General features: G+C 44.8%; 1 protein-coding gene across 5 annotated transcripts in view; it reads left to right on the top strand.

The window, feature by feature from the left end:
- The first annotated feature begins 232 nt into the window (after positions 1–232).
- Positions 233–24,151, top strand: part of NF2 (NF2, moesin-ezrin-radixin like (MERLIN) tumor suppressor) — a 100,648-nt gene continuing 76,729 nt past the window's right edge. For 2 of the 5 annotated variants that reach the window (XM_044449004.1, XM_044449002.1), the window contains exons 1-2: positions 1,412–2,013; positions 20,999–21,124. In XM_044449004.1, coding sequence (XP_044304939.1) covers positions 1,900–2,013; positions 20,999–21,124 — 240 coding nt within the window. In that variant the 5' untranslated portion in view covers positions 1,412–1,899. Of the gene's footprint in view, positions 270–1,410; positions 2,014–20,998; positions 21,125–24,151 lie in introns of those variants that run through there. The other 3 variants (XM_044449000.1, XM_044449001.1, XM_044449003.1) reach the window with 3 other exon arrangements.

Raw genomic sequence — 24,151 nt, 5'->3', positions numbered from 1 at the left:
TGTAAAGGAAACAGAAGAAATTTCGGAGCGGTGTTGTGGGGCGAGACCTTCTTCATTGCATATTTTCCCTCCAGCTCAACAACATTCTGTTTCACATAGAAACCGGAACTATCTCACCGACCTTCCTATCCTTCTACCGTAGCCCTTTGCCTAGGAGGGCGTCCAAAAGTTCGACGTCCCGCCTCCGAGGGGGGGGTGGGGTGTTCTCGTGAGCTTAGCCAATGGGAGGAGAGGGGCGAGGAGTGGCGAGTTAGGCTGTGATGGCTGAGGTGAGGGGCAGTTTTTTTTAAGTCAGGGAGCGGGTGGCGAGTAGAGGTCGCCGGTCGCCCTGAGGCGAGTCCCCTGCTAGAGCAGAGGCCGCCCCGGAGGAGCCTTCCTCCCCGCCCCCTCGTTTCTGGGGCAAGGCGCCCCCAAGCCCTGACCCCCGTCCCCCAGCCTTCAGGCAGAGGGACCCCCCCACAAAAGCAGGCCCTGACCCCCCCCCCGGGAATTTGGACCCCCTCCCCAAATAGCTATTCTCTTGGGTTATCGCAGGCCCCTTCCCTTACAGCCCCCCTCCCGAATCTCACCTCCCCCGGTGGATAACGTTTCAGGAGCCCCCTCCCACGTTTGCGTTAGGCATTTTAACGCGCCCTCCCCAAATACGTAGTCCAAGGGGTCCTGGCAGGCTTCTTCTTCCCTCCCATCTCCCCACTCCCAGGTATCAGCCGCTCCTGCCTTGCACTGATCCCCTCCCCCATTTGCATGAGGCATCCTAAGACCCCCTCCAGCGTACCTGTTGCACTGGGCCCTAGCAGGGTCCATCCTTCCCTCCAGCTCTGGGTGCTGTATCATTCCTCCCCCTCCCACGAGGAAAAGCAGTCCCTCCAGTCGCCACTCATCTCCCCCTGCCAGCCTCTCCTCTTATATGGGGTTTCTGGGTTATGCCCCTAACAATTGAAAATAATTGCTCCTCCTCCTGCCCTTTCCCCTCTGCACCTTTCTGCGGTGTGTTTGCAAGGACGCCTCCTCACTTCCCCCAAGGATACACAATAACCTCCCCTGTAGGGTCTGGATCCTCTTCTCCAAAACATGTGTGTCTTTTAAAAAAATAAATAAAACCCCATCCCCAGTTGAGCTCTTGTGGCAGCTTTGGAAGGTCCTTCCGCATTCTTTCCCAAGTAATGTTGGGAGTGCTGACCTGCACCTTTCTCCCCTCTCCCTAGTTACAGGCAAGGGATTTGACACTGGCTCATCATTGTATGTTTTTCGGCTCCAGGTTAAGACCTTTTTATTCAATCAATAGTTTAATAAGTTTTAATATCGAATTTTATTTTTGTATTTTATTAATTGCAGCCAGAGTGGGTCGTCAATTTGTTTATGCTGTTAGCCGTCCAGAGACGTTAGTAATTGGACGGCATACAAATTTTATAAATAAATAAATAAAATATTGAACTACCCGTTGCTTGTTCCCTGCTCCCCTTTGTTTGGCAGGATTTCAGTATCTCAAAGCTTCTGAAGGCCAAGCAGAACTTCATCTCAGAGCAAGCTGTTCCCATAAAAATCTCCCAATTGCTCTCATTGGGTAGTCCAAGCAGTTTTGTGGAGCTGCCATTTTGAAAGGGCAGTGCTCCATATTCCCATTTTCTTGCATGTCCCCATCTCAACATGCTCCCATCACTAAGGAGAGAAAATTAGGGGAGCTGTCAGCAAGAGCGGGAGACACGTTAAAGGTGTTGACCCATAGCCCTTTTCCCCAAGGAAAGGCCTGAAGTGGACTAAATTGGATCCCTCCGGGTAGCATCTGAGTCATACCCTTCCGCCACTCAGCTGACCCTTTTGTTACGGACTTTTCCCTGGAGGAGCTGGGGGACCCAAGAGCACCCTTGGTCATTGGATTGGCTTTCCAGGGTTTTCACCATGGCTGGTGCCATTGCATCTCGCATGAGTTTCAGCTCTCTGAAGAGGAAGCAGCCCAAAACATTCACAGTGCGGATCATTACCATGGAGGCGGAGATGGAGTTCAACTGCGAGGTAATGGTTTGTGGCCGTGCTCCCTGTGAGGTCTCTCTTTCGAGGGATATTCTTCGGAGGCAGTGGGAGCTGGTGTAGCCTCTTAGCATTGTATGTGGCCTTCAGAATTGCTTGATTGATTTTGGCTAGTGTACATATGGTGGCAAAGAGGTAAACGTGTGTGCAGATGTGCAGATGCAGGAGAAGCCACTCTTGGAGTTGGGAAATAGTGGTGTGTGAACATAAATGCTTAACTCAGTCAGCTGCAGCTTCTCCTCAAATCATGCCTTCTGAACTTCTCTCCCACTGTTCCGAAGGCAGGCTGTGAGAGGTGATACAGATCAAAGATGGTTGTGGACATAAACGATGAAAGTGTATGGATTGCTCATTAAGAGCTTTTGGTTGGAAATCAAATAGTTAATAATGAATTTAGAAGCTCTCTTCTTGGATTCTGTATGAAAATAATGAATGTTCCCAGATATATGTCTGAAGAACCTCTTCAAATATTTATTTAGATAGCTTTTCATCATTGCTCAAGGCCTGGTTGCTTTTTCACCCCTTCTACCCACAGCATTAATGTTCATTTTGAGCCTGGTACAGCCAGCTTGTCTGATGGTTGCACAGTTAATTGTGAAAATTTAAAGTAAAAAAAAGTGCCCATTAGCATTGCTAGGAAATGCAATTCTCCAAAAGCTGTGCAAAGAATCTGTAGTGAAGTGAGCTTTCCGTTGCATCTTGCAGTTGTTTCTAGGGAATGAACCTTTTAAATTGGGGTTGGTCTTAGTGAAAAAAGTCTTTTGGTGCTTTCAGGAGTGTGGCTTTATTCTGGCATTATGCTTACCTGGGGATGCCTTTGGAAAAGATGTGTGTAAGGTTATTCATGGGACCAGAGCCACTTGGTCAGGTAGTCATCTTAGCACAGAGGTATGCATACCTTCAGTACAGAAAGAGGAAGGGGAAAGTGCACAGTGAGTCATCGGTGCCAACTCATGCCAGAGATAGTTGTAAGTGTAGCATACAAGTGAATACAGGACGAATCAAATCAAAACTCCAACTTTTTGAATGTGACTCATTTCTGACTAGCCTCCATTGGTGCGGAAGAAGGTGTAGCAAGATCAGTAGTGCACATAAAGTCTGAAAGAGGGGCCATTTCCATGCTGAGCTAGAAATTCTCAAGGTTTCCTGAGGTCATATTCCAGTGCCGAATTTGCTAATGGATTTCCTGTTCAGCTGCTTGGCACAACAGTCCCTGTCCATGAGGTGCAGACCAGCAGAGGGAGTTTGATAGCAAGGTCTTTATTTTAGAAGTGCTCTGACTAGAGTTTGGGCCAAGGCAAATGGACCCCAGAAAGAAACTCAAAGAAGCACAGTCTAAAATACTTTTGAAAACACATATTCAGTAGCAGACACTGAAAGCTGAAAGTCACCATGTTTCTGCTGCCTGGCTACTGCTCTGCTGTCACTCCTCCTCTTGCGGGAAGAAGAAGCATCAGCAGCAGCATCTCGAAGGCCGGAGGGGTCATGCCCTCATGGAGTGCTCTTGTTTATTGTGCAGTTCTGTACAGAAAAGAAAACATGCAGAGAACCCACCTTTCTTCATTAATTATGTTTCTTTAGTGCATGTAGGTCTCTGGCTGGTTCACAGAACTTCAAACTATAAATGTATTCCCATAGTAAAACAGAATGTGAAAACCATCTGTTTAAAACAGCACCCAACCAAGCTAAAGGCAAGACAAAAGCCTCCAGCGGTGCAGAGATGTAAAAACATGTGCACATAACATAGAAAACTGAAGGATTCAAAGGTTGGGAAGAGGAAAAGGTCTTTCAGCTGGTGCCAAAAGAGATGCCCAGTGAGCCTCTCCAGGAAGGGCATTTGACAAGTGGGATGCCACCACCGAAGAGGCCCTCTCTTCAGTAGGTATCCTCCTTGCCTCATTGAGTGGGGGCACCTGAAGACTGCCTCCCAGGATGATCTTAAAATCTGGGCTGGTATAGATCTTTCTAAAAGGATGAGGTGGTGGTAGCGGCTGTGCTGTCAAGGGGACAGGCAAACCAGCGGCTTCCTCACCTGATCCTCACCTTGTGCACAGGTAGCTCACAGCCGACAACAGCACCTTCTCATGCCACATGGAAAGAAAGTGCCTGCAGCCCTAGCTCCCCCCAAGAGCAGAGGAAGGGGCTGCACTAGAGCAAACCAGCAGGTATCTTGCTTGTCAGCGTTTGATTTGCTGCTGTGTTGCAGAACACACATAAATAAGCATTAAAATATGATCTTAGAGCATGTGGACAGTGCGGGGCGTCTTCTCGTGGTGCTGGTGACCATTAGGGTAATCACTGTTGTCATGAAGTTAATCATCTGTCTGTGCCGGCCTGCACTTTGGTTTCCTCCAGCCATGCAGTCCACCTCTTCCCTCCACCCTGCTTGCCAGCTGGGGGACAGCGCTTCATGTGTCCAGCATCCACAAACGCTTATGCCTGAATAAATATATTTAAGGTGCTGCGCGAGTCTTTGTTCTTGCGATGCTCCAAGTCTTTCTGTATGACCAAGCAAAGGTCAACCCAGTACATGGGTGCTGTGAAAAAAGCAAACTCCCATGTTAAGTATAATTAGGAAAGGAATTGAAAATAAAACGGCCAAGACCATCCTATTCTTATAAAAATCTGTCATGCAACCACACCTCAAATATTGTGGGCTGTTCCACTTGCTGCAGCCGAAAAGGGACACTGTAAAGCTGGAAAAAAATGCAGAGAAGGCAAATAAAATGATCCAGGTATTGGAGCAGCTTCCCTGTGAACAGAAGTTGCAACAGCTGAGCTTGCTTACCTTAGAAAACAGATGCATAAGGGGAGACAGAAACATACAGAATTGTACATGGTGTGGAGGGGAGGCATTTTCCTTCCTTCCCATAATACTAGAACCCAGTCTCATCCATAAAGCAGATTGGTTCAGGACGGATGAAAGGAAGGACAGCACAGGGTTAAACTCTGGAATTCACTTCCACAAGATGTTGGGATGGCTACCAGTTGAGTGGCTTTAAAAGGGATTGGACACATTCGTGGAGAAGGAGGTTATCTGTGTTTACCTGTCCTGCTGGCTTTGTGCTACCTGCAGGCTCAGAGGCAGACGGTCTGCCTACGTGCCCCAGTTGCTGAGGGACCGTGTGAAAAGTTGTTCGACTATCTTGCCTACTGCATGAAAAGTAGTCTTGACTACTTAAACTGCTTCTGCCCTTAGTTAACTGCCATGGGTTAACTACTGTGCGAGCTGCCTAGGGATGCTGTTGGTGGAATAGGTAGCATATACATATTTTAAATAAATATTAACAATAGTAAATAACTCCCATCCATTAGGGAGTTCAATCTAGTCTGAAAATAAATAGTCACAGAAATGCCAACTGATTGTGCATGAAATGCAGAGATGCCTGCAATTACTAGCAGAGCATGTGACATCTCCTTCCATTCTAACACCTGTTTGCTAGAAGGGAGCTTGGGGTGCCACATTTCTGAGGGCTGTAGGTGCATTTAGAATAGAATAGCCAGGAAGGAAGCAGGTTCACTAGGCTGATGGGAAGGCCTGTATAGACCTCCTGTTTGGCCTAACTTGTATCGATGGGAAATTCTTTCCAAGATCGAGTTAAGGAGCTGGCCTGGATGCGTAAAGCCCTAAAAGGTTTAGGGCCAGATGATTTGAAGGATCTGTATGAACATGCTCCAGCCTTAAGACTGGCTTTGATTTCTGTCCTGCCTTTTCCTTTGTGGTTCCAAGTGTAGAAAGAGCTTCAGCCACACCTGGGCAGGGATAGCTTAGCCGCTGTGAACCCCGGCACCCCCAACTGCTGCAGCATCCCTTTCTGTTCATTTGCAAGTTCCTTCTTAATGTATTGCTGTCCTCCTTCCCTAATCCCTGATCACTTTGACCTCTAAGCCCTTGGGAGCAGGGCTGTGTCACCTCTGCGTGTTAATTGGTGGTAAATGAATAGCACTGCTAGGATTAAAATGGATTGGGGAAGCCCTGTGCAAATGTAATTATATCAGGCCATGCTTGGTGCAAAAGGACCTCTGATTGCATCAAAGCCTTGCTTTGTTTTTCGAGTTAATCTCCAGAGTCCCTAAACGCTGGTACATTTTTTAAAAAAGAAATGTCAATTTTCAACCTAGAGGAAGTAGTTTATATATTAAAATAATTTGAAACTATTTATTTTATTTTACTAACACCCAGTAGCCAAAAAATATTAACTAGTTCAAAATAGTCCTGATATTTTTACTAAAATAATCAGTACTGTTGTAATTTAAGCACTTTTGAATAGTCAGTGCCCATCAGCCGGGATGGGATTCTAAGTCAGCAAATGTGATTGGCTGCCAGTCATCTGTGCACACCTTCCTTACTGCACACAGAATTCTGACTTACTTTCTGTCTTGTGATTTTATTGTATTGTATCAAGCATAATATAGTTGATGAATTTTGTGAACGGTTTGTAATGTGAGCGGAACACTCTGCAGGGCAGAGTGTAAAACATAAAATTGCCTTTTAATTAATAGCCTGACAGGAGCACGAGTGAAATTCTACAAGATCACTCTTGGAGAGCAAAGTCCAGCCTGGACCAGCCTTGGAAAGGCTAGTCTGTGGAATGGGTGCAGGAAGATTGGTCGATCCAGGTAACGGCGACCCTGTGTGGTATAATCCTCCCTTTATCTACTCAGAAATAAGACCGGTTGGTGAGTTGTTAGTGCATTACAGTTATATCTCTCCTTTCTTCCAAAGATGAAAGGCAGTGTACAGGTTTCTTCACCTCTCCATTTTAGCTTCGCAACAACAACCCTGTGAGGTAGGTTAGGGTGAGAGTCCATGACTGGCCCAGAGGCACTAGTGAGCTTTATAGCAGACTGGAACCCAGCCCTCCCAAGTCCCAGCCCGACACTCTCGCCACTACGCCGCTCTTGCTTTCTGGGTTTAGTGGGCCGTTCTCCTTTGTGCGTACACACAGGATTGTAAATCGAGTTAAAGGAATTCCTCTGTTAAGGGAATTATTTCCACTATCAGATTTATAAACATTTAACCCTGTTTCTCTATACAAAACAAGCACCCTAAAGCTTATTATTAAGCCAGGGCGGCTTATTTTATATTGTATTTTTTTTATTCTAATGTATATATTTTAATTTTTATTTATCTAATGGATCTAATTTATTGTTGTAAGCCGCCCCGAGGCTTCGGCGAATGCGGTGGCATAAAAATGTTTTAATAAATAAAATAATTATATTATGGCAAAATTGAAAAAGGGTATAACCATGTTTAAAAACTGTCTACTTTTGCTGTAAAACACCTTAACCAGCAGCTTTGTTTCAAGATGGAATTATCATCACTCCTTCCACTGAGGTCCTAATGAACTACTGGTGTAATACACAAGGAAATTCGCTTCTTGTTATATCCAATATTGCTACCCAGACGGATCTGATATGGAAAGATCAAAGAGTGCAAATATATTTAGTTTTAGTATACATGGAAGAGCAAAGGGTGGTTTAAATATAGAAGGCAAGGCCATCGGGCCACTCTCATCTATTTGCTATTAAGCAAACAATTTTGCTTTCTCTCGGCAAAGTTTCCCCTGCCCTCCATCTCTGTCATTGTCCTTGGAATAGTATCTCTGGCATGAGGTGACCACTGTGGCATGTGGCATTCCAGATGAAGGTGTCCAGTTGACTTGCGTAAATGTGTTTAAGAATTTCTTCCCTTTCTATGTTTTTTCCAGCTCGGAATTCATGTTGCGATGAGCTGCCACTATAGTTCCAGTGAAATTCCTGTCCTGAACACTCCTGGCAGTGAGGGCTTTTGTAGGTCTTGAGTTAAAGCATAAGCTTTACAAGCAGAGGAACAGGGGTACCATCTCCACCTGGCAAATCCTCCAAGACTAACCTCATACCTTGCCTGTTTAGGAGCTACTACTGAAATTGGTTACCTGTCTTGGTTGTTGTGAGCTGGCATTCCTCCTTTCATACATTCAGAGCCACTGACCTTTTAGCTAGCTTATTTTTCCAGTCTTCTCTAGTTGGGCTCTTTTGCTTTCAGTGTTGATGAAATTATGACTGTAGATGGAGGAAGCATTTATTGAAATAATTCTGCCATATTCCTTGGCAGAATTTCTGGTACGATATTCAGTAGCATATTTGGCATTCATAGGAAAGTTAATTTTCTGTTTTTCTGTGGGTATTTATTTCCCAAAATTTTAAACTTTATTCACATCCACTACATATGCTAAGAAGTCCTGCCTGCTTCTTTACATTTCCAGCACTTTCCATTAAAATTCTCAACTGATTCTTAATATCTTTTGGTGCACTATACTAATTAAAACACACCTTGTGCCAATTTTCTCTTAGTTGACTACCTGTGAATTTTATATCCTTCATCCACAAAGTTTCCTATTGATGAAAATATTTCTTCCTCAAACTTCTGCATCCAACTTATCATACGTACTTTAACTTGCTCAGTTTGATGAATCATAACTCCATATATTATAAAATCATTGCTTTTCCATAGTGCCTGTCATAATATGCTTCTCTTGAAGACATCAAAGGAGAAGCCCCAGACCTTTCTTGCAAATCATTCTTTATTGACCAAAGCATTTTCCAGACTCACAAATGTTCAGAATGAATCTCTGCGCATGAACAGAGTGGCTTGCTGGACTCAATCTAGTGTTTGCCTCCAAGAACATGAGCATGCCTTTTGGAAATGAACAGGTCTCCTCTCTGCATGCCAGCCCTCTAATGGGGCCGCCCTCCTCTGCTGGCGAGGCATCAGTGGGGTTGACAGCCATGCCCACCTCGTCTGTGCCTGAGAAACTCCTCTGCTCGAAATCCCCTCCTGCCAGCTGTACCTCTTGGCCATTCCCAGTGACTGCCTGCCCTCTGGAGAGTCTTGACCTTGAGGAAAAGGTCTCTGCTTCTCTCTCCTCGATGTCTGAGGATGGCCCACATTCCAAGGCCCCTCCTGCATCTCTTCTTCCTCTTCCTCTGGAGGCCAGCCAGCAGTCCTTGAGAATGTGCATCCAAAGGAACCATCTTTCTCACTCCCAGCAGTTCTTGGTAGATAACTCCTCATCAGTGTATGGATGGAATGGGCTTCCACGGGAGGTGGTTGAGGCCCCATCGGTGAGGGAGTTTGAGGATAGGCTGGACATGCACACGGTAGGCATGTCATGAGTGAAGCCGGGGGTCAGTCTAGATGACCTGGGAGACCCCTTCCTACTTGCTCCGCTTCTATGTTTCTATGTATTGCCTGATGCAGTGGCTAATCAGAGATTCATTTTCAGGCAGTTTGTTGAGGTCACACTGGAGGAAGACTCCAAGTGTGGATGTTCCATAGCATAGAACAAAGAACTGAATGAATGAGGGATTGCAAAGGAGTTTACAGTAAGATTTCTGTTCCTTCTAAGCTTACGTTGTAAAAGTCAGTGAAGCAGCGTAGAACAAAGGCCACGTCTGTGTCCGCTGCACCTCCCAGGACCAAGCAGTCACAACGGTCTCACGGAAAACAGAACTGTGTTCTGGCACACGAATAGCAGCAGTTTAGAGGTTAAGCTTTGGGTTCATAATAAAACTGGTTAGAGCTTCATAGTTTCGAGCAACATGCATGCAGCCGTAGCTGGATCTTTCCATTGCACTCTCAGGGGGGCAATGTTGTGCCAGAGGGATCAAACAGAAATGGGCTCGAGGGTAAAATTCACCGCCCAGAAAATACTCTGCAGCCCTGTGCCGTATGGGCTTGTTCCCAGGAAAAAAGCACCAGTTCCTCCTGGACTGAACAGCAAGCCATGATTTTTACTCCCCCTGGATAATGTGAGGGGGAAAATGGTTCCCGTGGCTTTGGCAATTATAGAATGAACATGGTGTTCAGAAGAGGTGATCTGTACAGGCTCCTGCACCAGTGTGTGGTGGGAGCAAGTGGTCAGCTATGCCTCTCCTTGGCCTGAAATTGGCCCGGCAGTTTGTAAAGTTTGTCGTTGGAATACTCCTGAAGCACTGGGGACTCTGTAGCGCCATCACTGATGAGTCCAGGCTCACAGTCTGAGAAATGCTGAAAAGGACAAGACTGCATATCTGCGATCTCGAGTGTATTTTGCAGGGGTTGTTTGGATAGGGGAAAAAGCGATACTAGCTTTTGCCACAACCTGAAATGACCTCTGTGAAGTGGCTGATAGCGTTCCCTTGTTTTGTAAAAGACCCTGGATTCTGTTGCACCGTGTTTTCTTAAATGGCCATAGCTGAATTTTTAAAATATGCAGTACACGTCCGATCGTATTTTTATAACTCTTACTCATAATGCATCGAAGGGCTTTCACAGTTCAGGAAACACAACTCTCAGATTCAGACATTATATACGGTGTGGGAATTACTGTGCATAAAAAGCCGAAGCCTGGCACTCCCTGACTTTGCATCCCGTTTGATTAATGCTTCTTGCACAGCATCCGTATGGCGCTTTATTTTGATACTTGTTTTTTTTGTGCACTCTTTTAGAACACCTTATTTTAGTGTTTCTCTTATACTCGGTTCCGACCTACAATCGAAACCTTAAATCCATTTTGAGCATCCATTGGAGCAAGCAGCACTGCATTTCAGCCTGTGATGCCGGCAAGGTCTGCAGCAGGGTAGTGTTGGACGTGTGGCGTGAGAGAGGAAAGCCAGGAATAGACGTATCCCAATCTTAGACAATGCTGGTCCTCAAACTGCATTTTCCAAAATCCTGATTTTAATTGTATTTCTCTAATGCTTGCTTTTAATGATTTAAACATTTATAATCCACTTTGTGGGTCTTCACAGTAGGAAAGCAGCCTAAAAAATAATTATATGTTCAATAAACTCCAGTTTCCGGTATGGATCTGAAACAGGGATTAGACTTGCTTTTCTAACACGGTGATTCTGCTCCCTCTGACTAAAAGGAAGCAACCAAAATAGTCTGATTCACACGGCTGTCAAGAAGCCTGAGCCCGGTTCAGTCATCATTGGAAAACAGCTGGTGATCTGGCAAGATTCCCATGATGCAAACTGAAATTTGATGTTGGATAAATACACTGGGTTAAAAATAACCGCCTTCTCCTCATGTCTGCTTTCTGCAGCAAAATCTCCGTTCTGTGCTGTTGCAGGGCTGGTTCTTCAGTGGTCTTATCTTTTACCTGTCTGTCTCTTTCAGTCTGCACTAGACACAGAGGCCAGTCAGGTGCCTCAGTTGCTGTACCTTGCCGTGTTTGCTGTCTCCTTGGAGGTTTAACAGAAATAGCTTTTAATTAAAAAGTCATTATCAAGTTGTCGTGCATCATAAGTAAATAAAAATAGTTTTTCACAGCTCCTGTGTGTGGCATAGTTAAGTAGTTCTTTAAATTTGTTGACATCTGTTTGTTGGAGAAGGAAATTAAAGGGACTCTCGTGATTCCCTCTGTTAGTTCTCAGCAACACTAAAATATTGTGTTTTTTCTTCCGTAGCTGCTTCTCCACCTCCTGCTGCTAATGCTCAGCACAGCAATTGGTTTTTTAGTATGCCCTATATAAGTTGTTTTGGATGCTCTTTCCTTGGAACTGTGAATTCTAAGGTATTTTGTTGTGAAATGCTCTAAATTTTCCTAGGCAATATACAATAGAACAGAACTTTCTTTTCGCCCCTTGATGAAGAGAGCTGCTAATTTTTACCAAAGAAAAAAGAGTAAATGTTTTATCAGTTTAGGTTTTTTTTAGATTTTGACCTTGCACATTTCAAAGGAGGATGGGCCATGTAGGCATTTTCCCTGTACCTTCATGTTTGTGTATATTTTGCTCATATCTTAACCCCCTTATATACTTTTCTTGGAAGAAATTCTGGAAGATGTAATGCTGGCTCTTATTGTTCTCTGTGTGGAATGTTTTCTGTAAACAGTTCTTGCCTTTTCAAAGGACCTTGGTGTCATTTTATCACTGAAACCATATTACACTAAAGTAGTCTTCCTGCAGAGTTTTCATTCAAAGCGCTTCACAAATGGTTATCTTGTAATGTTTACAGCAACCTTGGAACTTAGGTGAATAATACCTCCCTAATGCAGAGAGTGGGTTAGGAAGGGACTAAACTGAGGTTAAGATTATGGTTTGCTGAGGCGTCACAGTACGTTCGTGGCAGAACTGAGGTTTGAATTGGAGTCTTCCTGACTCCTCATGTTCGTGAACATGATACTGTGTTCCCCTTTCCATCTCAAAATTGCCTTCTGAGTGGACGAGGGTGACCCAGCGTTCAGAGATGCCGGTGTGCTGTGTTTCTGAATGAAACTGGTTGATCTTCCTGGCTTTAGTGCGGCAAGCCAAAGCACTGGCTCATGCAGAGACACAGTGGTACCCCTGCAAGGACTCACGCTTCTCCGCCTCTGTAGAGCTAGTGACTGCAATGATCCGATCCCATCTGACGCAGAGACAGTAGAGGTCACCTGGAAGAGGGAGCTGTGTGAGGTGATGGGCAGCCTCCTTGATAGGACAAGTGGCTTGGTCTCACACAGCCTCTTCATTCTTGTATTTCTTGTGATGCTCGTTTAGGAATTCCTGCGCAGTGTGTGGAAATCATGCTGAAGCTGGATCTTAGCTGTAGTCTTCAGGGAGACAAAGCAGCAGAGCAACTGAGCATCACCAGCGACTAGAAAGCACACACGGATTCTTCCTTGAAACCGAATAATTTCGAGTGGTCCATACCATGTCACAGTGCCGGATGCAGAGGCGTATGTGCAGTGAATAGTCTGCAGCATATAAGCAATGAACATTGTGGTCCTCGCCCTTTCAGCAGACCCTGGGATGGGTTTTACTAACTCAAAGCCTTCCCCAACCTGGGCTTAAATTCCCATCAGCCCTAGCTAGGCTGACCGAGGGTCAGGATTTGGGGACTTTGAGTTCCCTTTTGGAGGGCACCGCATTTATGGAAGGCCTAGTTACTGTTTGGAGTGCAGGCCTTTTCTGCATGGTGAGATTTGCTATGGCGGCGATGGAGAGCTGAGGCTCGGATGCCACCTCCTGATAATTTCATTCCCAACCCCTGGGCATTTTGAGGAATTCTTCAGCGCTGAGCTAGTAGATGAAATGATCGCTCAGGGCCAAGGTCTGTCAGTGCGTAGAAGAAAGCCTGCCTGAGAAAAAGAGGAGGAGGGCGCTGTTGCTCCACATCTGGCTTGTGGCTCCGTGTAGAGGCAACGGGTTGGCTCTTGCATGAACAAAAGGATGCGCTAGGTAGGGCTTTGGTCTTGTCCAGCGTGGCTTTCCCACAACCTTCTGCATCCTGCCAGTTTGGGAAGTCCAGTTAATGGGGGTGCAGTCCTACATTTCATGATGGTGCTTTTCTTTCAAATGGCTTGCTAATCATCATCTAATTATGTTTTACTTCACATATCTGATTGAATCATTTGCTGCACCAGGAAAGGTGGCTACCTGCTTAATAGAAAGTATTTTCTATCGTGGCAGCCCCACCATGGAACATTCTCCAGGGAGTTTTGAAGGGCACCTGCATTACAATTTCTTTTGAGCAAGACATTTGTATTTGCATTAAAATGCCAGGGCATGACATTGAAAGTTGAAAATTTAAATTGAGGTTTTTTCATTTGTCTTTGTCCACAGTTATATGATTTTGTTGCTTCCTAGTTTTATGTTGTATGATGGGTTGTTTCTATTATATGGCACTATAATTCTTGTATACTGCCCTTGAAGCTGGTAGAATGGAGAGTGAGTAGCATCGTTAAAAAGAAAATCTTTATAAGAATCACTTTCTTAAGTTGAAAGCATGGCATAATGTAGCCTTTCCCAACCTGGTGCCCTCTAGGTGTGTTGGACAGTAACTCCCAGAATTCTCCAGCCAGCTATATAGGAGACCAACTCATCTGGAGGGCACCAGGTTGGGGAAGGCTGGAGTGGTGGGTGGCATGCCCAGCTGGGTCAAGAGAAGCCTAAGTTTAAATCCCTAGGCAGCCATGAAGCAAACCAGCTGGCTGACCTCGCAGGGGCATGCCGAAGGTAAAAAGGGCAACCCACCTGTATGGTGCCCTAAGCTCTTCCTGGGTATTTATCGTTACCTATAAATTCAGCCGTTCCTTCAAGGAGCCCAAGGCAGTGAATGTGATCCTCATTCTGTCCTCACAACAGCAACCGAAGAGGTAGGAAGGCCCAAAGTTTCCTAGCGAGATTAATGACTGAGTAGCACCTGGAACTCTCCCCAGTTCAACCATTTAAACACTCAAGCACTCTGACGGCCTTCTAAATAATTTAGGGCTGATTCAGGACCTGCAAGCCCTCTCTGCTCCCCTGCTTCATCTGTGTCTACACAAATGCGAGGGACGCCTCTCTTAGTATCCTCCACAACTTTATAGCTATAATTGCCTGAGAAGCAGTTGGGTGATGCTTGTAGGAAGGACACTGCGCCCACATAAATTGTATTATCAGAGTGACACTTCGGCTGCCTGCCAATTGCAAATGACTCCTGTTGCAGGTTAATAAATAATGTACATGCTCTTAATCGGTTCTCCCCACCTGACATCTTGGGTGGAGAAGGAGGCTACACCAATAACCTGAACTGGAAGCGACCCCATTCTGCCGAGTGACTGCTGAGTCTCCGGCGCTCGCTCCTGTTTACTTAAAACACTCGGTGCTGATAAATTACAAGCGCTCCGCACTTAGTAAAGATCATAAATCCCAACCCCCCAAAATACCTGCCTTGCAGCACTTAGCTCTGTTTATATGAGAGTTCATCCATGTATTCCTCCAAGATTTGCAAATATATTGAGCAAACTACATTAAGATAAAGCTAATGGAATATGACAGGGCCACCTAGGAGGGAACATTCATTCTCCTGCTGCTGGCTGGATCGGGGCAGTGGAAGGAAGGGGGCGTGTGGGCGCCCCAAGCCCCATTACACCCAGACGGTAGCAGAGCCATTGCAGTCTTGCACTTTAAATTGTGACTGCGCCTCGAATGCAGTTCTTATTTTGAGAATTTAGCTTTATTATATTATTCTGGCCACAACTCTAGATGATGGCGGGGAAAGAACCTTGATTACAAGCCTACTCTGAGATAGCAGTGCCCTTCCTCAAGTCTCTTCTGTGCTAAATCTTCTCACAGCCACTGGGAGAAGTGTGGATTTTTGCTCTTACTCTCCTGCAAGACGTTGATTTTACGGGGGGGTGGGTTGACTTGTGACCCTCCACATTTGAATCATGGTGTTGGCCATACTTGCCTTCAGAGGGTTCTTCACACATTCCTCAGAGGCAAATCCAGACTTGCTGCTGAGCACATATGGCAGGGAGCTGCTATTTTTATTAAAACAATTGTATCACACTTATCTCCCAGGAGTTTAACATGAATAACGGGAAGTTTAAAAAAATGATTTGGTTTGCACATAATGAGAACCCAGACTACCCAGGTTGAGTAAGTGGTTGCTATTGAATCATGGGTAGTTGTTGAGTCATGGGTTGTTCTATCATGTGCATACCCTGCCCTATGATTTAACAATAGGTTGTTAACCCCAGACAACCCCAAAGCAAACAATGGTGAACAACCCCCGGTGAAACCTTAGCATTGGGGTCACATGTAATAACAGCCCATTCATTATTCAGTTACAGCCCACAATCCAAACCATACTTGGGGGTGCCATTTTGTGTGAACCAGGCCAGAAATTTAACAATTTAAAACAGCAGGCAGAAAAATAACAAATGTTCAAATGGCTCTCAGAATAAATTAATGGGTCCGTTTCTATAAATGCACACCAATTTAGTAAGGAAATAGCCATTTATGACCCCCAAACCTCATATCAACAGCTGTTTTCTGGACATTCAGTGTTAACGTTCATCAAAAAGAACCCCAAGGGCAACCTACATTTTCAAGGGCTGTGATCCCCCTTTCAAGAATGGCTGGAAACACCAATATGGTGGACTCTCCTCTTAATGACTTTCCCATCTTCAAAGGTCTGGAGTGCTGGTAGCAAAGCCCCAATCAAGGAGTGAAATGGGGAAATAAATTTCCTTTATCTTCAGTTATCCTCCTTCTGTTGAGAGCAAAAGACCAGGTCAGAGTGTGCCAGATGAATGTTTGGGACTAGAAGATACCTGGAACTGGTCCAAGTGGCAGCCATGAATGGTGACACAGATGTTGGAAACCATCTGGGAACTTCTTCATCATCTCAGAGCCCACCCTGGCTAGTTCAGGTTTGGCCTCAGGGAACACAATACTGCAACAAAACTCCTGCCCTGTCCCAAGGACTCACCTTCAGGAATTCATGCTCAAGGCTTGGTGAAGATTGGATGATCTAGTCGACCAGGATATGGATCCAGTAGACACTTCTCTTCTCAAAGTCACCCTCTTGCTATACAGAGATTTTGGGTGGGCATACCTGAGAGAGGTTTCACCCCATGTCTCTTCATCTATTAAGGTTTCTGTGATACCTCCTAGATAGACCATCCAAGGTCATATACCAGGTTTATGAAACTGTAACATTAGCTGATTTGGCTTTCAGCAACCAAACTTTCTGACTGCAGCCTGCTTCATGTACCTGTTGGGTTCTCACTTTACATTTTTACACTTAAAAGTGATGTGACTTAGAGCTGCTGTAATATACAGGCAGAGAGGAACTCGGGGCCAGTCTTTCTGTGCTGAATGAGGGAGAGAACTGGCTCACAGAAAGTGTCTGAATGTTTCTGCTTACTGATTTTTACAGATCCAAGCAAAAAGGGCAAAAAGTCCCCCTCTGTCTAGTGATAAGTAGGTGGAAGGAACAAGGAAAGCTGTACGACAGCCTCATTCCCACAGGCAGAGGTGAATGTCTAGAGCAGGCTTCTGCAACCGGGTGGCCTGCAGAGGCATTCTGACCGCCAGTGGGGCCATTGACTGGGAATTCTGAGTACTGCAGTTCAAACACGTCTGGAAGACACAAGGTTGGGGAAGGGTGGTCTAGAGAGATTATTTATTGTTGGTTAAACGTAAGGACTGGCAAAGGAAGCTGCATTCTGGGCAGTGAGTAAGAGTAGCCAGCCAGTGTTTGGGCTGCAGCCTTCCAAGCCTGGAACAGGACTTTTTTACCGTACGTTCTACCTCTGCATGGATCCTTCACAGCTGGGCTCTGCATTTGGGCGCTCTGGAATGCCTTCAGGTCAGGTGCAGATGCTTCGAATGAGCATTTGCCACCTGGCTTCTAAAATGGCCTTGAGCTAGCCCTGCTTGATGCCAGGTAGGTCTCTGCAGGTGGGATGATGTGCAGCAGTTTTATAAAATGAAGATGTAGCCTTGGAAGCTAAAGTGAAACACTGGGACCTGTGTTGATTAGGCAATGTGCTAGGTGGACTGTATGGCTCTGCAGAATAGTTTGGTGATCAGTTTACATTTAGGATTACAGTTAAGGTGTTCTGGACTAACAGGAACTTCGTGGCAGGCTTGATTTCTGCTCTATCTAAAAAAATTCTAGGTCACCTAAAAGGGTAGAGCCCTTTCATAGTAGGGTACGAGATAAAACCACACAAAGCAGTTTTTTTACTTCTGTGTGTCCTGCCCCATTCCACATTTTTTGGTTCACCAAGCAATCTGTCATCAATGTTGGGAGCTTTGCTTTGCATAAAAGGCACATTGGAGCTTCCAAGTTGTACTATAAACCTTGTTTTCATATGCCTACATTTATTTTTAATGTTATAAAACCAATCTGAATGCTTTCTTCCAGTTGATACTTTTATGCATTGAACCCATCTTGTGAACAGTTCTGACGCAGCATGAATACCTGTTAGGCTGGGCCTGCCTTGGGAATTTTCCAGGAGGCATTCAAGTGTGGTTTTACTGTCATTGCAGCAGTTCAGAAAACTTTGTGTTAAAGGATGGACCTTGCCATCTTAAGAAACCATTCTCTGAATCTCTTTTTCATAAAATACAGAATACTAACAAATTTGTTCGAAATAACAAACAAATGTCATTAGAGCTTGATCTTAGTTAAACTAGTTAAATTGTGAAAAAAAGAAAAGAAATTTAATGTGTTTTGAGCTGATTGGCATGCACAAATCCAGCTTGGAATATGTTGCTCTCTCAGCAGCCATTAAATTGATGTCATTGCTCTTATGAGTCGAGGCATAAAACTTAATAGAATAAATAAACAGTCATAGAAACACTAGTTTATGTGCACGGGGCCAAATTGCAGCTGTGGGGGAAGATGCATTTCTGTAAAATGTTGACAATCAATATTTTAAATGAATCTTAGAAATCTTCCTGGGCTGCAAAAGATAATTGCTGTGTGCATCTCCGCAACCCTTCCCAGCTGTGTTATTCCAATTCTGTGAGTGAACACAATGTTTTAATGTTTTAAGAACTTATCACAGGTTTTGAACTGGCTTATATAACGCCGTGATTCATTTGCAGTCTGCGGATGTGTTTGAACTCCAGTGAGGGACGGCTTCTCTGTCGTTTGTAGTCTAAAGCACAACTGGAGTTTGAAAACATCGATTCCACAGGGTACCGCTCTGCATCTGTGGCTGAAAGCCGTTCTTGCCAGAGTGCAGCGGCCTGTGTTTGCAAGTGCCTTCTTTACCTCTTCACTGCTTCTTTAGCAAAAGGATGAATTGCTTTGCACACAGACTCTCCATCTATCTTGGAAACAATAGCAGTAAGCACAGTCTTCCACAGAAGAAAAAGAGGAGGAACAACCCTTTCCCCAAATGCTGGTGTAATTTAGACCCTTGAGGAAATACCCTCTTTCTAAAACGCATTAGCCTGGATGAATGACAGCCATCAAGGCTGTTTCTTACAGACTTGGCTGTCCATGCTTGGGCATGTCTTGGAGCCGAAGAGCAGCAGGGGACTTGTTCATGAACTGTGCTCCACTCAGCAAAGGTGTCCTTGCCACAGGGCTGCTGCTTTACGGGGTGATACGGAAGGCCATGCCAAGCAAGGGGGTGGGAGACGGGCAGAGCATGTGGGCCTCTGGGAGGCTTCCAGGCACAAGCCCAAATGAAACGAGTGCGGCGTCATGCAGGTTTCCCAGAAAAATTCCAACTGGAATTGGTGTTGGAAAGTATTTTGTTTGCTTTTGTCAATAGAAAGTAATAAATAAAACACCTTCGAGGGTACTCTAATTTAAGGATGCTTATTTTACTATCTCTATTAAATAAGAAAAGTTTAAAAAGCCAACATGTTTTTGACATGACATATTCGAGGGAAGAATAATCATGTTCATCACTTAATCTAATTTGAGTAGTATATCAGGTCGACAATTTTATTTGAATGCTTGCAAAAAATTAAAATGCTTATTTAAATGTAAGGAAAAACTGATGGCTTTGGCATTGACAACAGAATCAACCCGTGAAGGCCAGTACCTTTTAGCTGCCCATGACATGCTGGCATCCACGCGTCTAACGCTCTGAAACGGCCAGCTTGCCCTGTGCTGTATTTGCATTTGGCATTCATTCGTTGTTAGTATCAAAATTATAAAATGGAAAACGTCCTGCTGAAAAATGTAAAGCACAGGAAGATTTTCTGTTTTGGAAAATGTTCTGCCTGACATGCTTGACTTTTGCTCTCCTGTTCTGATTTGCTTGCGTAGGTAGAGCTGCTCAGGAGTTTGTGGGCCAGATTCCGTGCCCCTTGCACTGTGGACCGGGGCCTTGGAGCACGGCTTCTGGCTGCACGCGCACTTGCTGCTACGCCTTGCTCTCTCCAAGTGACCGCCAGCACTGCTCTTCAGCGCAGAACTGTGGCCGCGGGGCCAGCGTCCCAGGGGCCGGGGGATGGCCTGCAGTGTCTGCCTGGCATTATTGCAGCCCCGATGGGCATCCGAGGGGTGAGGGAGTCTGCAGGACTGCCCCATTGGGCACTTCGCCGGGACGCTGCTTGTGTGGGAGAGGGCTGGGCAGCGTGGCGAGCTCTGCAGATCTCTCCTTCGTGATGTGGAGACGAGCAGCCACTTGGGGGCAATATGTGATAGTAGCTGGAGAACCCATAGCCCGTCGGAGCGGTTGTGGTTGTGCTCTGCGTAAAGATTAATATTGATGCTGTGCAGGGGATCCTGAGACTGAGCGATGCTGGCAGGGTGGGAGGGGGTTCTTCTGCCTTATGGTTTTGGCGACTGGCCATATGTTTCCACCTGCCATTTTATTGATTCATGGAGGTGGAAGACCAGCAGAATCTTTCTTGCTTTAAAGAAGCTTCTCTCTTGCCTTGGCCCCTTGGTTCCACATTACCAGCTTTTTTTTTTAAGCAAAGCTTTATTTTAGCAGTGCTGATGGGGATGTTGATATGCAGCCATTCTGGAGGGCGCTTCTCTTTGGGTTGCCGCCGTTTCCCAAGCTGCGGATGAGTTTCTTGATGCGGTCCTGCCCCTTGCTCACTTGGCTGCTTGAGAGTCTGTACTGTGGACTTCCTTTCATGAACCCCGCAAATGAATGGTATCTGTCTCGAATGGAATGACTGTCACCCCACGAAGCACAGGTGGGCAATTCGTAACCCATGCACAACCTCTGCACAGCCTGTGGGACCCCAGAGTGGCCTTCCCTTTCTCTCCTGCTGTTCAGCTGATCAGCCACTACATGGGCAGGGGATGGGCAGAATTCTGTTGTTAACAGTGAGGAACCAACCCTCTGCCTTGTGGTCTTGTGTGTGTGTGTGTGTTGTGCTGGAGCCTCATCCCAGAGAGCCCGATGCAGTAATTTCATGAAAGGAGCATGCCACTCGTGTGTGTGTGTGTGTGTGTGTGTGTGTGTGTGTGTGTGTGGTGGGGAGGGAGGGCGGGCAGGCAGAGGCATTAACTTTGGCCTCCTTCCAGTGATCCTGATGTAGAGATAATTGTAGGGACAGGGGAGGCAAGTCATCCCCCCACGGAAATACAGTTCAGCACCCCTGCCTTATAGCGTCAACAGGTTCTGTGTTGCTCTGCTTGCCCCCTAAGTGTGTTATTTTCTGTTTTTTCTCTCCTAATAGTGGTGATAAAGAAGACCACATGCAAACTGAAGCGCATCTGATGTGAGAGCAGGAGCTTCTAACTTTTGTCTCTTCATTCCAGGTAAAATGGAAGGGGAAGGACCTGTTTGACCTGGTATGTAGGACAGTGGGACTCCGTGAGACGTGGTTCTTTGGACTGCAGTACATGATCAAGGACACGGTAGCATGGCTCAAAATGGACAAGAAGGTATGAATATGCCTTTCCCTTGAAAAATGTCTGTACACAGAAGGAAAATAACAGGACTGCAGTGGCTGAATGGATGGTTTTGGCATTTAGGATTCAGCAACATGACACCTGCTTGTATAACTTATTCTTTGCTGCCAGAACCTGGAAATATGCCTGCAAGACCATTTATTAAATAAATAACATTTATAAGCTGCCTATTTCCCTGATGTCATCTTTAGGCAGCTGATAATTAAAATACACTATAAATAAAAACCAGTAAACTACAAACTGACACAAGTAGAAGATCTAATATAAATATAAATGTGGCTGAACTAATTCAAGGAGATTATGATTGCATCAGTTGGATATTAAAGCATCTTTTAAAGAGGTAGGACTTTGCCTGGCATCAAAAGGAGTGCAAGGAAGGCGCCTGGCGAATCTCCTTAGGGAGATTCTGCAGAGCCGGCACTGTCCTTGCTTAATCTTATGTCGCTGGAACCCTCCCTGCTTACGTGCGCACGCACGCACGCACACGCCTGTTCCTATAACGGAACAAGAGTGCACACTTCCCCATTCTTCCCTACTTTAGGTAGTCCATCGAGTGAGTGAGTGGAGTGGTTTAGCCCCAGTGCTGTGGGTCCACATGTCACACTCACAAGGTGATGGAAGGTTGTCGACTAAAAACAGAAGTGAGGGCCATGTGGAAGCAGTTGTTGGTCTGCACCTGAGTATTGCAAATTGTGGGTTAATTAATATGTGAGTTAATTAACTCCTGATTTGCCTTTCATTAACCCGCAGCTTGCCGAATCAACATTTTGAATGCTCAGATGCTATTACTCATACTTTTGTTGTGCAAAAACATACTGGCCCTGGAGTTCAAATTATTTAAGCCAAAGCTAATGTATTTATTTGGGTTTTTCTATGTAGCTGTGGATATGAAGACGTAAAGGTACTGAATGAAACTGGAAAAAAATTAGGGGAAAAAAGTTTTTTCTTTTTCCTTTTTCTTTTCCCAAGGAATGTTATTTCTTTGAAAAATTGGACAGCTTTGAATTACGAAATACTTTCATTCTGAATTTAAGACAAGATACTGTTATCCAGCTGTTACTTCGCACTAAAAACTGTATTTATTCAATTCTGTAAATAATAAATAAAACACTTTTCTACAAAGACTACAGCTGGTAATAATGACATCATGGAGAATTTTTGTTTAATCCTCCCTGTGAGAGTCCTAGCATAGTTATATTTTACTTTCCATATTCAAATTATTCTACCTTTTACCAATAATATTTAATGATCTCCCAACCTGCCCAATTTTCCAATGGAGTAAACGGAGTCACGGTATTATAATATGTGCATTCTGGGCAGAGTCCTTTGCTTCTGGGTTTGTTCTGGCTGGATGAAGTAGTGCTCCATTGCTCTTGTTCTAACCCAAAACGTGTGGGGAAAAAAGCCACTGTAGGTTACCCCACCACTGTCAGTAGATAAGATGGAGCAGTGTATGGATTGTCCACCCTGTGTTTCTTTTTTCCCTCGAACAAAAACCTGTGGCTTGGGCTGTAGAATTAATTGCCACCGTTTTTAATAAAGTTCTGCATTTAGACCTCACCCCCAGGAATCACTGCCTAAGCTATAAAAGTCTTTAACTGCTGCCTCTTTACCCAAAAGAAACTCAGTACTCTGGTTCCTGTAGTGAGATTGATGTTTCCATTAGAGAGCACCTTTCAAAATGAACACATAGTAGGATCTTCATTCCCACTGATTATTTACAAAGGTGAATAAAATGTATCTTCAAATAATAGGCTGAGATTGTTTAAAGGTTCTTAAATTAGACTGTTTACCATTCCTAAGTAGAGCATTTCCAAGTTCATAAAATCTTGGTAGCTTTTCCTTTAGATCAGATTTCCCTGAGCTTCACCTGAGGAACATGAATAGGCTTAGGAATTTCCGTAAACTCCCTTTCGGAGAGAAGCAGCGGCTGTATATCAGTCTGCCTCTGCCTTCCTGCTCCTTCTGGCCTGGTGCTGCGGGGACTACCTGCTGACATTTCCTCTGGTCAGGCATAAAATGAAGGCCTTAAATTTATGATATATATCTTGGTTTGTTCAATACAATTATGATGTGTGGTATGTTAACTGTATAGTTTATTCAGACTGTAAGTGCAAATTTTCTAACTGATGTTACTTTTAAGAGGTTGAAAATAAAATTATGATTTTATGAACAAACCCAATTAATACACAAGAGCAACTTTTGCGTAGCATGGCAACCCATGGCATGATCGGTTGACATGTCATTTGAACTTAGACTGTTTCCCGGATGGTGGTGTATTTGGGGGAAGCAAGCCACCCTGACGCTGCGTGGCTTGCTTGAGGGGCTGTTCAGCCTCCTGCAGGTGGTTGTGTCACCTGAACCTGGGAGACAAAATTCATCATGGGCGGTTTTGGGTGTGGCTACTGAACTGCTGGGCAAGCGTTTGGAAGAAGGCTTGCCTTTGTTGTCTTACTTGTGCTTCTTCCAAGGACAACTCTTCCACTGATGCCCAAGCAGCCCTTTGGATTAGCCATCACTAGTTTGCCGTCCTTTTTAAAATGCAAAACTCACTCCCAGAAATTTGTGCAAATACTGTCATAATTTTGTTCCCTGTCTTCTTGAGGCGTATAAGTGTACATTATTTATCTGGGTATTTTTACCCCATCCAATACGTTGCGAGTCTCTGGACGGCATCTGTGGCTTATCTTTGAAGACCTGGTGAGTTTTAGCTGTCAAAGTGTTCTTGATTAAATACATGGAAATTGGCTGGGTAGACTGCATATAGATTCATTTGCTCACAGTTGCTGAGCTGTCACTTGGGCAGAATTTGGTGCCCTCAAAGAGGGTGGTCCTTTAGGTTTCAAATATTCTTTGCTTTCTCCACATTTTAATTCTTTCTCAGGCCTTTGAATTCTCCAGAAAGGGGATGAATTCTCATTGCCATGCACTTCTTCTTGTAGCTCCTTTTTAGACCACTTCTGTGGTTTTGAAGATTGCTGACAGTCCTGAAAACACACA

Source organism: Varanus komodoensis, unplaced genomic scaffold (assembly GCF_004798865.1).
Source record: "Varanus komodoensis strain SLA01 unplaced genomic scaffold, ASM479886v1 scaffold56, whole genome shotgun sequence".
Lineage (NCBI taxonomy): Eukaryota > Metazoa > Chordata > Lepidosauria > Squamata > Varanidae > Varanus > Varanus komodoensis.
Note: the sequence above shows the minus strand (reverse complement) of the source record. Positions and strands in the feature narration are given on the sequence as shown.